Source organism: Plasmodium cynomolgi, chromosome 4 (genome assembly GCF_000321355.1).
Source record: "Plasmodium cynomolgi strain B DNA, chromosome 4, whole genome shotgun sequence".
Taxonomy (NCBI): domain Eukaryota; phylum Apicomplexa; class Aconoidasida; order Haemosporida; family Plasmodiidae; genus Plasmodium; species Plasmodium cynomolgi.
In genome coordinates, this window is record NC_020408.1 from 65,231 (window position 1) to 78,293 (window position 13,063).

Below are 13,063 nucleotides of genomic sequence, written 5' to 3' on the forward strand. Positions count from 1 at the left end.
CTTTTCATTCCGCATACCCCCATATTGTGTAATTTTTTCATAACAGGAAGGAAGGTCTGAGATGCTGCAAATAAAGAAGACACAAAGGAGAAAAGAACCATATATGTGGTTACAAAATTTCGAAAGTTTTGTCCCCACATGTTTGGTTCTTTTCCCTTTTGTTCCATTCCTTGCGAATTCTTCTTTAAGCTCTTTTTGAGAAAAAAAATATTGAAAAAATATTAATTAGCTACCAGAAATGCCAATCATACATTTTTGGTCTTTCTCTTTCTCCTTTTTTTGGAGGGGGAAGGGGGGAGACCAGTGTATGATTTTGAAAAAGCTAATAAGCAAGTATACGCAATTGAGTTCGATTTTTGAGATTTTTCGATCGTCCTAATTGTGCACCTTTGCCTTTCCATGTTTGTGTGTGGGGACAGGGTCCCCCCTCCTCCACCTCCTTGGAACAGAAGGAAAGGGTCAACACTTTGGGCACCTCCGAGAAATAACCTAATTCAGACTACTCGTAAATTCATTCGCACCAGGGAGGAGGCAGGAAAAAAAGGAAAGTACAGAAAAAAAAAAAAAAAAAATAGGCAACCGGAACAGTCGAAGGTTTGTACAGAGCAGCTATCAGTACAACGAAAAGACAAAGCAATTATAACGCAGAATGGGCACCACGCCACACAACCAAATTCACCACGTTATGTTGGCACTTCCCCCGGAATATGCCTTGTGGATAGCGCACACATGGTGCAATGTTATCCAGGTGGCACTTCCGCAGGGGGGGGTAGGAATACCTCTAATTTTTTTTTTTTTTTTTTTTTTTCCCGCTTCACCTCATCATATGCAAATGTATGTCTACCCCATCCCTTTTTTTAATCCAAAATGATTTTCCCCCTCGTCTATTTTGCCCCCATTTTTTGATTAATTTGCGAACATGCGAACTAAACGGGTACTATACATACATGCCTATTCACCAACTAGCGCATGTGCACGAGGGCACGCCCACATATACATATAGTAACATATTTTAACACGCATATTGCGCAAAAGGGGAATGACCACTCCCCTGCATTACGTCTACCTTTTAAGCGAGAAGGGGAACACGCGAGGACCCCACCCCCCCAAAAAAAAAAGGCAGTTTGCCCTCTCCCGTGGGGGGAAAATAACCCCAGTGAGTGAGCGGGTTAAGCATGCTCAGCTTGCAAAAAAAAAAAAAATGAAACACAATGAAACACAAAATGAAACAAAATGAAACATAAAAGGAATCACAAAACGAAACGTAAAGTGCAAGCTGCGAATCACAAAGTGATAAAAAAAAAAAAACGAACGGGATTTGACCAGTCCCAACAAACATCGAACGCAAAACTGAACAAGTAAAAATGGAGGGAAAAAAAAAAAAAAAAAAAAGAAAAAGAAAGAAAAGAAAAGAAGAAACCTCCATCATCCCCTGCGCAGCAAACCCGATTGGCTGTAAAAAATACCTCTCGTCATTTACCAATCAGTGAAAGGACGTGCGTTTCTGATAGTCTGCGTTTCCGCGGAGATTTTCCTGAACAGATGGGAAGCGATGCCCCCGCGGTTCGTCAGCTCGGCCCTGCCTTGCCATGTACCACATATAAGCATCTACGCCCTCCTAAGCGCAAAATGAATAATGCGCAATGTTAACTCGCAATGTTAACTCGCTAAGTTAACTCGTAACTTTAACGCGCAACGTTAACCGCCAAAGTAGTTACTCGCGGCGCGCTTCACCTTTACGAGCTCCTTTTGACCGTCATTCCTCCTGAAAAAAAAGGCGGATTAAAAAAAAAAGAAAAAAAAATCCTTTTTCCTTCCTACTGCATCTTGAATGCGTTCCTGCGAGAGCGCCCATTTCCCAAATAGAGAAGCAGCGTTAAGTTAAAAAAACTGAAAGGAGCCAAAAGAGAGCTACGCAACCCCGACTGATAAGAAGCAACCCCCGCTGATAAGAAGCAACACAAACTGGGATGCCACCGCCCACCACGCCAAAGTTCAGTCTGAGTAGTTGACGCTAGATGGGGGAGTAAGCCAATTTTTTCTTCAAGAAGAAGCACTAGCTGAATAGCTCCCCCGACGCTAACAAATGACTGATTTTTTGAGGTAAAAACGGAGGACAGGGGTATCCGCCTCGGCAGATACATAATGAAAATAACGTGACCCCGAGACCCCACGCTATGAGTGCCCAACCCACAAGCACATCAGACGCCCCACTGCATAATCTTCCCATTTTCCTTCTTCCCTTTTTTCAGGAATTTGCCCAAGCCGAAGAGGAGGCCCTATGAGTACGCCGATGGGGAAGACGACGGAAGTAGAAGCGGTGGAGGTGGAGGCGGTGGAAGTACAGGCGGTGGAGGTGGAGACGGTGGAGGTAGAAACGATGGGAGTAGAGACGGTGGGAAGAAGAGCCATGGAAGCAAAGCTGACGGGAAGAACCAGTGTTACGAGTACCTGAAGAGGAAGTACCTGCGAATCACTTGCAACGAGGATTTCCAAGGGGGAGGAGCCTATCCGGAGATCCACGTCAACCAATACCCTAACAACATGGGCCTTCCAGAAGGTGGTGTTGGAGGCGGAGGAGGCCCGGGGGGAAAAAGTACCAAAGGAAACGTAGTGCTCAAGTATCTAGACGAAAATAACAACGTAAAGTATGACAACCTAATTAATGAAGATGTCCTAATGTACAATAAACAAATAGAAGCAATAGAACCAAATGAAAAAATCCAAAAATTAAGAAAAAAAAAAATCCTATCAGATGCAAAAGATAAAGAAGAAAAATTTAATGAACTAGCCATTTACAAACCAAATGAAGAGGAAGAAAATGAAATCATAAATAATACAAAAAAAAATATTGAACAAATGCTAAATGAAAAATTAAAAAAAAGTTTAGGAAATAAACAAGAAGATAAATTTTTTAGATATATTCCTCAAAATAAACTTAACTCAAATTTAGATGAAAGGATTATAAAAGTGGTCCATAAAACAGTGGACCCTTTAGACGTGTCTAAATTTAAACATAAAAAATTACCCAATGTGAAGAACTCTCCTGATTATCCTTTGTTAAGGTCCCCTACTAGAAAAATAAACAAAGAAGAGGAGGAAAATTGGAAAATACCTCCTTGTGTCTCCAACTGGAAAAATAACAAAGGATATAACATCCCCTTGGATAAACGAATACAAAGTGATAATAAAAAACTAAACAATGTTGAGATTAACGAAAAATTTGCACACCTAAGTGAGTACCTGTACGTGGCGGAGAAAAAAGCGAGAGAAGAAATCAAAATGAGGAACAGCATCATTAAACAAAAAAAATTAAAAGAAAAAGAAGAAAAAGAAAACGTTTTACGAAATTTAGCCATACAAGCAAGAAAAGAAAAAGGACTTGCACAAACACAGAGCTCCATTATCAACGAAAGAAAAAGAGAAATAGAAAGAGATTACCGCATAGAAAAAAATCTTAAAAAAATGAAAAATTATGAAAATAGACTCATCGAAGAACAACTTGCTCTCAACAAAGTCAATCTCAGTAAAAACAGCAACATACATGATGTTAGCCTTTTCAACATAAACAGTCACAATGACGACGGAAAGAATCAACTCACAACCAACGACGATGATATGTACCAGATTTATGACACCTCTTTGTTCAACTCCAAACAGAGCAACAATATTTACAAGTTCTCCAACGAGCGGGTGAGGAAGACGCTGCAAAAGATGGAGACCACGCAGAGCACCGCCGAGCCGGTCAAATTTATCAAGGACATCTCCGACCCCTTCGGCCTCGACAGCCTGCTCTCCCAGGCCAAGAAGAAGTAGCGCTGTGTGGTGGCATGGCTGTGTGTAGCGTCTGAGCGGTGTGTAGCGGCATGGCTGCGTACCGTCTCAGCATCGCAGCCGCATGCCGCATGCCGCATGCCGCTTCTTCACTCTGCTTCTTTTGAGAAACCCCAATTTGCTTCACACCGCGTGTGCTCCCGAGCGGCGTACCATACGCGTGCGCATTTGTTTCGTGTCCCCCTCTTTTTTTTTTTGCTTTTCCTCTTCCTTTTTTCGATTTTTTATTTTTTATGTTTCTTCCCCCCAACCGACGCCATTTGTGACAGTTACCCCCTGATCAAACGAACCATGGGAAACTGCAAAAATAATTAGCGATGTGCACTCGCATGCCAAACTTACGAGCGAGCAATTTTTTTTTTTGACCCGTTTGATCCGTTCCATCCGCCTACTAACTCGTCATAACGGCAGTGTGGTGCCCTACCGCCGGATGCGCTGCCCCCGAACACGAGCAACAACGCGAATGGAGGGAGACGACGCCTTGCTGCATCCACCATTTCAAAGCTTGGCTGATCCGCAAGGATGGCACTCCATCGCTAAGTCGTCCCACCATCGCTAAGCCGTCCCACCATCGTGGTACCAAAAAATTAAACGCCTTAAAAGGATAAATAGACAAAAATTACCGACAGTTAGCATTACAATCACACACACACAAAAAAAAAAAAAAAAGCCACATGGCGGGGGAGGTATCGATGTGAAGTGGCCAAGTGGAGCCCAAAATGGGATGCAAATCTGAGCGAACGATAAAAAGAACAACAAAAAAACGGCAAAACGAACGGAAAAACAAAAAGAACAAAGGTGTGAAGAAGCACGCCATAAAGGGGCTCCCTACATCGAAGAAACGCCACAGAGGAAATTTGCACAGTGAGCGACTCAAAAGGGGAAACACGACGTAGAGTGATTCCCATCTCTGGGGAGATACGACAACACATCGCATACGAGAGACCCATTGTATGTGCGAAGGTGGAGCAGTCATCATCCGTTCACCCTCCAATAAGGGCATCTCCAAGGCCACCCCAAATGGCCGAGCACCGCGGAGATCAGCCGGGACGCACACGACCAGTTACAGAGGACCCCTTACAACGGCTTCCAACCTCCGCAAAGGCTTCCAACCTCCGCAACGCCTTCCAACCTCCGCAATGACTTCCAACCTCCGCAACGCCTTCCAACCTCCGCAACGACTTCCAACCTCCGCAACGGCTCAAAAGCCGAAGTAGCCCGAGAGGCCCAAATTCCCGTCCATATTCCTGAAGGTCCTGAAAAAATTGGAAATCTTGGAAAAGCCATCCGCCTCATCCGACAGGTCGTCAAACACAGAATCGAACGACGAACCCACGGCATCTTCGCTGTTCAGGTAGAACCCGTTGCCGTAAAGATTCTTGTCATCACTCTCATCAGAAGAGGAGTATATCCAAAAATTCGAATGCGTATAGATGTGCTCATATGGAGTACCAATCAGTATCTCCCTATTAATCCCATCAATAATATTTTTATTTAATTTTATCTTCCCCTTCAAATGGTGCATTTTCAAAACGGTGTTGTGAAGATCAACCGGTAGACTTATACTTCTTGGCTTCCTTTCCTTTGTACCTTTTTGAATACCTTTCTTTTGCTTCATTTTGGAGACCCTACCTGGGTGGAAGCCCCTGATTACCTTTCGAGTGTTGCTACTTTGGTGGGGTAGATTCTCCTTCTCTTCCCCGCTGGGTTTTCTAATTTTATCATTTTTTTTTTCTTTTCTTTTGAGGCGGCCACTCCCCCGTTTGCCCTTCCTAGACAAGTGATGGCCCTTGCACACCTTTGCATCCGCCGCTTGGGCATCCTCCAAATGCCGATGGGAGGGGAGAGCGTGCGTGGGGAGAGCGTGTGGGGGGGTCCCTTCAGGGATGTGTTGCTTCTCGCGTTTAGCTAATGGCGCATCGGAAGCGTTGTCCTCGTTTGGGCATTCCTCCGTCGCGTCTTCCTTCGCTTCTTCCTTCCCTTCCCCCTTCGCTTCTTCCTCCGCTTCTCCCTTCGCTTCTTCCTTCGCTTCTCCTTTCGTTTCCACCTTCTTCTTCTCCTCTCCCCACCTCTCCGTGTGAACAGCACAGCGAGAGGGCCTCCTCCTTCGAGTAGCGTCACGCGCAGGCTCCTCCACCACATTCACCGCTGCCTCTACCATTGTCATCTGCGAGGAACCCTCCCCTGAGGGAGCTGTCCCCTTTCCTGCTACTCCACCGGATGCTCCACCTGCTACTCCACCTGCCGCTCCAACTGCTACTCCACCTGCCGCTCCACCTGCCGCTCCACCTGATGCTCCTCCCCCCCCGCCGCCAAAACACATATACACAAAACTGCACAGCTCGAACACGTTGAACGCCCTTCCGTTCACGTAAAGGACAAACTTTTGCATCGAGCTGAGCATAGCAGCCACGTCATGCTTCCTCCTCCTCCGCTTGCCCAAACTTGTAATCCCAAGCAGCGACTCAAACACAGAAACTAGCTTGACATATAAAAGGTAAACCTTTTTAAAACAAAAAATGCACACGTTTAAATATTCGGTGTATAGCCACAGGTAAGTGTCACTACGACCCAAGTCATATATCTTTCTTATTACTTTATCGTCTGCTCCTTCCAAAGCCATTTTTAGTAACTTCCTCATGGAGAACACATTTTTAACAAAGTAGGTTCGATCATTATCATATAATTTTCTGTCTATATTTGTCTCTACATCATCAACAAAGTTATCCGGTGAACCATCATGCATCGTCACTTCTGTCCGCATCTGTTTGGTAGAACCTCTTCTCTCCGGAAGGATATCAGATCCCCTTCTTCTCTTGGTCCAGTCCTCTCCACTTTTTGGAGGTACCTTTAACATGTCTTCCATTACTTTGTTATCATTCTTCTGTGTGGTAACCTTTCCAACATCGGACACCTCCTTCTCCATCGAGCCATAAACGAACATTTCTTCAATGCTCGTGCAGATCGTTCTTTCCTGTCCCTCTCCTCCTGTTCTAGCACAACCTGGGATCTTCACTCGTCCTTTGCTTGGCGACATTTGTCCTGTTAACTCTTCCTTTGTGGGTTTTTCCCATTTAGTTCCCTCCACTTCAGCCGCTAATCCAGGTGGCCCCGCTAATCCAAATGACTTCTCCAACCCAGCTGACTTCGCCTCTCCATCCACTGCACCCTTCCTCCCCTTCCTCAAAAACTTATACCTGGTCTGCTCGGAAAAATTAATGGAGAACACAAATCTCTGCAAAAAAAGCATATCTCTGTATATATGATCAATTTCATGTAGGTGCGAGCATATCTCACTTCTCCGCTGCTCATTCATGGTAGCTATTTTACTCCTGTTCGTCTTCACAAACTCGTCTAACTTTTTAATGACTCCACCGTCATGGTTAAAAAGGAGCAAATTGTTGAGCATCCGAGGAAGGCCCTTCTCAAATTGACATTTATGACCACAGTTCAGTTGGGGTTCTGCACCCACAGACGGTTTTTCACTCTCCACCTTCTTAAAAAACGAGTAACTTTTCACTCTGTGTTTATTCATATCGTCTGTAGATTGTCCCCCTTGAGACCCCCGCATCTGGTACACTTGGCGCATCTCACCTTCTGGACTCTCCCCTCCTGCACTCTCACCACCCACTTTCTGGTCCCCCAATTTGTTGCCTATTCCGCTGTGACTCCTTCTGACATAGTGCGTGTGACTACTACCCACTGCCATTTCGTCCTCTTTTCTCATAAACAGGTTAACATAACTCGCATGGCTAATCTGGTCAGAGTCATTCACCTTATGCTTCACCTTATGCTTCTTTTTCTCCTCCTCCTCCTCCTCTTTCTTCTCCTCCTCCTTCTTCACCTCCTCCCCCTCTCCACCCTCTTCTCCATTCCGCTTCCTAACCGCCCACAGCTCCGAGAATCTTTGCGTTAAGCTCATCGTTCGCGGCTCCTGACTCGCGTTCGTCACGGACTCTCTCTTCTGCACCATATGTTGTGCCAACTCGCCATCCCCTTTGGGTATATAGCCCCACGGAGCTGCTTCACCACAGTTGATGCCTTCAGTGAGGAGGGGGCTTCTTCCTCGCGGCTTGGAGGTAACTGCCCCACAGATGCAGTTGCCACAGACGCAGTTATCACCGCCGCTGATGCCGCTGACACTGCTGCCTACGCCGCTAACGCCGCTGATACCGCTAATACCGCTGACACCGCTGACAACGCCGCCACCCCTGACAGCGGCTCTCCCACCCGCGTGGGCGAACAACTCCCGGTGGCACAAATTGGCATACACGTAGAGGTACAAAAAGAGGTAAGAATCGCCCATGTCCTCCCCGTTCAGACACATGAAGCTGTAGTAGTTGTGCTCGCTAACCTTAACGACTCTTCCGTTCGCCGCTTTTATTTCGTTAAGTATGTAAATGAAGTTTTTGTAAATCTGGCTGTGCTTCAAATAATGGGTAATCACTCTCACGCGCGGTTGGAAGTCCTCTCCGGGGGGCTCCCCCTTAGAGCCAGACAAAACCAACCTCCCATCACCCCGACCCTTCTCATCGCTGCGCCTCAAGCGAACTAACCTCCGCACACACCTCTCCACACAATCAACAAAGCAAATTTCCTTCAACGAATCCAGCAGCTGGTGGATGCTCCTCTTTATGAACCTCTTTTCCAACCGTGCGATGCTTTCGTTGGCGAAATGCTCCTTGAAAAAAAATAAAATGACTTCGCTCTCCAGCTGGGGGTGAAATCGTATGTGCTCCTCCATTCTGAGCAGTTGTTTTTTTTCCAGGAGAAGGAAAAAGTTTTCCAGTTGGGCGTCCTCTCCGTTTTTCTCTCCATTTTTCTGTCCATTTTTTTCTCCGTTTTTTTCTCCTTTCTTCTCTCCATTTTTCTGTCCATTTTTTTCTCCATTTTTTTCTCCTTTTTCCTCTCCTTTTTCCTCTCCTTTTTCCTCTCCATTTTCCTCTCCTTTCTTCTCTCCTTTCTTCTCTCCTTTTTCCTCCCCTACTGTGTCTCCCCCATCTTGCCGCAACCCCCCCAGCACTGCCTCCTTCAACCGCCTGCTGGGGAAGAAGTTCTCCTCAAAGTAGGCGCTCATCACATTTATTAGCGTCACGGAGAAGCTGTAAAAATTAGAATACTTGCAGTTGTGCCGATCGAACTGGGAGAGGGTTTCCCGGTTCACCCTCAGGAAGAGCTCCCTCGCGGCGGCACTCCTGCCACATGTGCAGCGGAACCGGCTGAGCCTCACTTCCAGGCGGTGCATCAGTTCGGAGGGGCCCGCCTCGCAAGGAAAGTCGGGGCCGTCTGGATCGCCCCCATGCAGATAGCCCCCATGCAGATGGCCCCTATCCAGATCGCCCCCCCCAGGGGCGCAGAAGTAATCGCGCAAGAACCCCCCCCAGGAGAAGATCCTCAAATCCATGATGCGCTTCAACCGACGAACCAAAAACGCATAGTCCTTCTCCACCCACACGTTGTCAACCAACCGGTGAAATAAATTCTTCACACACAAAAAGAGAAAAATCAAATGTCGATATTTAACCATATGAGGACTGATAACACTATTGTTCTTGTTTTCAATACCCACATAGTCCGAGTCGAAGGGTGAAACCTTTACTATCCGCTCGGTCTTCGTGCTGGGGCAACCAAATTCTTTTTTCTTCGTACTGAAAAATCCATCAATACACTTTTTATTTCTAAAATTCACAAAAATATTGTTCGACAAATACATAGGAATATTACACGACGCGATTACTGCGTTGATCAGGTCATTGTCGTCGTAAAATTTCGTTATATTTAACCTCTTATAGTAGGGGAGTATCTGTGTGATGCCTACAAAGACGCTTCCACTTCGTTTGTTTAAAAAATTGTAACTGCCTGTGTAGAGGTACTTGTTGAGCTCCACATCTAACACATTTTGCAGCTTCTGGTAACACCCGTTCTTGTACACATTACTAATAATATTTTCAATTAAAAAAAAGCATTTATCTACTCTTAAGCCGATACCCAAGCAACACGCACAGATGCTACCTGCCGATGAACCCGCTATACTCGTGTGCATATTAAGTATGTTTTTTTCTATTAACAAACTGCTCACCCCTAGATGATATGGTATTAATAACCCTGCTGGGGAGAAAGAAATCCCCATGTTCATTTGCTCCTTCTTCTCCTTAAGGAGATGACCCAACAACATGCTTCCCTTCTTCTTCTTCCTCACCAATCCGTACCTATTTATTTCGTACCTATTGAATACCTTCGAAAGGGTCTTTTTGATATACACCGCGTAGGAAGAGTTGTCACTTTTTCTCTTCCCCATTTCGCTCTTCATAGGGGAGTCCAGACCCTTCCCTGGCAATTGTCTGTCTCCACTTAACTGTGCCGAGTCCACATTCCCGCGCAGGTGCGCTTCTTCCTCGGCCTCCTCCTCAGCTTCTTCCGCAGCTTCTTCCGCAGCGTCCTCCTCGGCCTCCTTCTCAGCTTCTTCCGCAGCGTCCTCCTCAGCCTCTTCCGCAGCTTCCTCCGCAGCTTCCTCCGCAGCTTCCTCCTCAGCTTCCGCCCTATCCTTCCTCCTCTTTCCCCCCACATCGTCCATCCCCTTCCTCCTCGCACGACGATAATTTCTGCCCGAACTGTACAAGCAAAAGACTTCGTCATACTTCCTACCCAAAGTGCTTTTCCGCCGAAGCGTAACTTTGTCCTCTCCTATCTTCACTCTGTGGGGTACATTCTTTTTCCATTTGCGAGGGCATCCCTCCCCTTTCGTTTTGCCACTTCTCCCTTTTTTCACTTCACTCGGGAGTCCCTTCAGGCGTCTCTGCGGCTCGACCTCCTCCAAGGTGTCCGCATCTCCCACGTCACTTGCGCGTCTCACCTGCTCCGCTGCTTCCGCTGCTGCTTCCGTTGCTGCTTCTGCTGCTCCTCCTGCTGCTCCTCCTGCTGCTCCTCCCCCCACATTCGTACGGGCATCCTTTTCACCCGATCTCTCCCCCCCCAAGGACTCCTTCCAAATGGGGAACTTCCTCCTATCAATGTGGTACAAATAATTCCTCATGCAAGTCTCCACCTGGTCAGACGCAATATACCTCTTCGACTTCCTAACCTTCCTATATATGTAGTTAACATCGGACAGGTCCTTCCTCCTTACCGACTCGCTTACCCCCTTCTTCTTCACATTTTGAAAAAAAAAATAAAAAGAAATAAAGTTGGCTATCTCAATTTTCGATTTTATCATATCATCAAGAAAGCTTACAATGTACCTGTTATTGTGGAGGGTCATTTCTTCGATCTTTTTGTTGTTCCTAATTTTGACAGTTTCTTCATTTGTCCCTTTGTCCTCCCCACCCCCTTCCACCTCACATCCTTCCTTGGTGCTATTCGCCGTAAAACCGAACTTGTTAATATCGTTTAAGTTGAAGAAATTCTTGAAGTAGTTCTCATAAAAGAAGAGGTTAATTATGCTTTCGTCCAGGAGTCCTCTACCCTTCACTTCATCTCCCTTGCTACGACCCTTAGGATCGCCTCTCCTACCATCGTCCCCTGGTTCCTCCTCACTCACCTTCCCTAAATCATCCTCCTCCTCTTCATCTTCCTTCTTATTCGTCTCTCTCCTATTCGAGTTACCCATTTAGGTGGGATTTTTACTCGCCTATGCACTTACGTGCTCCTTGCGACTCCTCCCCTCAAATGGGTTTTCCTCTCTCGGCGTACTATCTTGAACTCGCTAAAACCTGCTATGCTAATTTTTTTTCTCCCCGACCCTCTCCTCAGTCTCTGCTGCCTCTTCGTGTATTTTAGCCACTGAGCGCAAAGTGCTTCCTGGAGAGGGAAAACAGTTCTGCGCTATCTCATCTTTGAGAAAGGTGTGGTCGTTTCCCCAGGCATGTGTTCCCTTCCGCGCCTTTCCAACGGGTAGCGCCACTTCTCCCTGCCAATTTTTAACCCCCTCAATAATGGACTGTACAGGTTGCAATATATCTCGCAATCTATTTCGCTACCTATTTTGCTATATACTTTTCCCTATATTTTGCTATATATTTTCCCCTGTACTTTTCGCGCCCTTTTTGTATTGTTTTTTTTCCCGTTGCGCTTCGTCCTGCGGGGAACTCTCCCGTCTCGTTCGCCCCCTGAGAGCCAGTGATCGCTCGGAGGGGCCACTTCGCAAGGGCTGCTCCAAAAAGGCTGCTACACAAAGGCTGCTATGTGAAGGCTTCTCCACAAATGGTGCTACACAAAGGCTGTCCCACAATGAACTTTCCTCGAATGATTACATGGAGAGATCATTCACGGGCACCCCTACACGCCTCTCCCGTTCGCTTCGATTCGCTATTATCGTGCACGCGCGGGAGTTACTCACTGAATAGCTCATTCGACCTAGGCCATAGCACGTGATGAAAAAAAAAAAAAGGCACTCACATCCCTCGGGCTGCTGCATGTGTGCTTAAATGCGCCTATTTCGCATGCAGGAAAAAAAAAATGTAGCTAACGCGTGAGCTTAGCTCTGCTACGTTATACTTCAAATTGGGGAACCCCCTTTTACTGGATTCGCCAGTCAAGCCCCTCCTCCTTCACGCTCTTATCTTAATTCCTTTCGTGGGTACGAACAGGAAGAAAACAAATTGCAAAATTGGGAATAGAACTGTTCCATTTTTATTTTTTCCTCTTCCTCCAAACTGTTATTTTAAAAATTGATAAAAGGGGGGTGCGTACGCATAGTTAGGGTGGTTACAATTTTTTCCATTAAAAGGGTGTGTTCGCGCAAGTTAAAAGAGTATACATGTATTCAGGAAGCATCGGCAGGTACGCATAGGCACGTGCGCATAAGCATACACCATATGCACATCCGCCTATATGCCTACATGTGCAGAATTAAAACCGGCGATAAGGCGCGTGTCCCAGGAATCGCAAAATGTAGAATTTTGCCAAGGGGGGACTGGCATAAAAATAAATCAGCGCATACAAAGGCACGCACGTGAAATGCGCGAAAATGAAAGGGAGAAGATGCTCCTCCGAACTGCGGTATTCACCAGAAAAAAAGGAAAGTCACACAAAAGGAAGCGCAACGGAAAGAAGTGAAGAAGGCAAAACAAGGAACGTGTGGCAAGTAAAATTGTATACATTTGTGTAGCATACCTTCCTATGCAGCATTTGCACACTTAACGAACATGACACATGTACACACAAAAACCAATTCATTGGATTCCCAGTTTAGGCAGAAAAAAAGGAAAACCTTTTTTTTTTTTTTAATTTT

The 13,063-nt window shown here is 46.0% G+C and overlaps 2 protein-coding genes across 2 annotated transcripts; one reads left to right on the forward strand and one right to left on the reverse strand.

Annotated features, from left to right (window-relative positions):
• Positions 1–2,086: 2,086 nt before the first annotated feature.
• PCYB_041160 (chromatin-binding protein) lies at positions 2,087–3,816 on the forward strand (the record flags this gene model as incomplete). The annotated part of the gene is made up of 2 exons (XM_004225267.1): positions 2,087–2,103; positions 2,253–3,816. 2 exons carry the CDS (start codon positions 2,087–2,089, stop codon positions 3,814–3,816), a joined length of 1,581 nt encoding a protein of 526 aa, XP_004225315.1.
• Positions 3,817–5,035: 1,219 nt separating this feature from the next.
• Positions 5,036–11,440, reverse strand: PCYB_041170 (hypothetical protein; the record flags this gene model as incomplete). Its single annotated transcript, XM_004225268.1, has 2 exons — positions 5,036–10,981; positions 11,066–11,440. 2 exons carry the CDS (start codon positions 11,438–11,440, stop codon positions 5,036–5,038), a joined length of 6,321 nt encoding a protein of 2,106 aa, XP_004225316.1.
• Between the last annotated feature and the right edge of the window lie 1,623 nt (positions 11,441–13,063).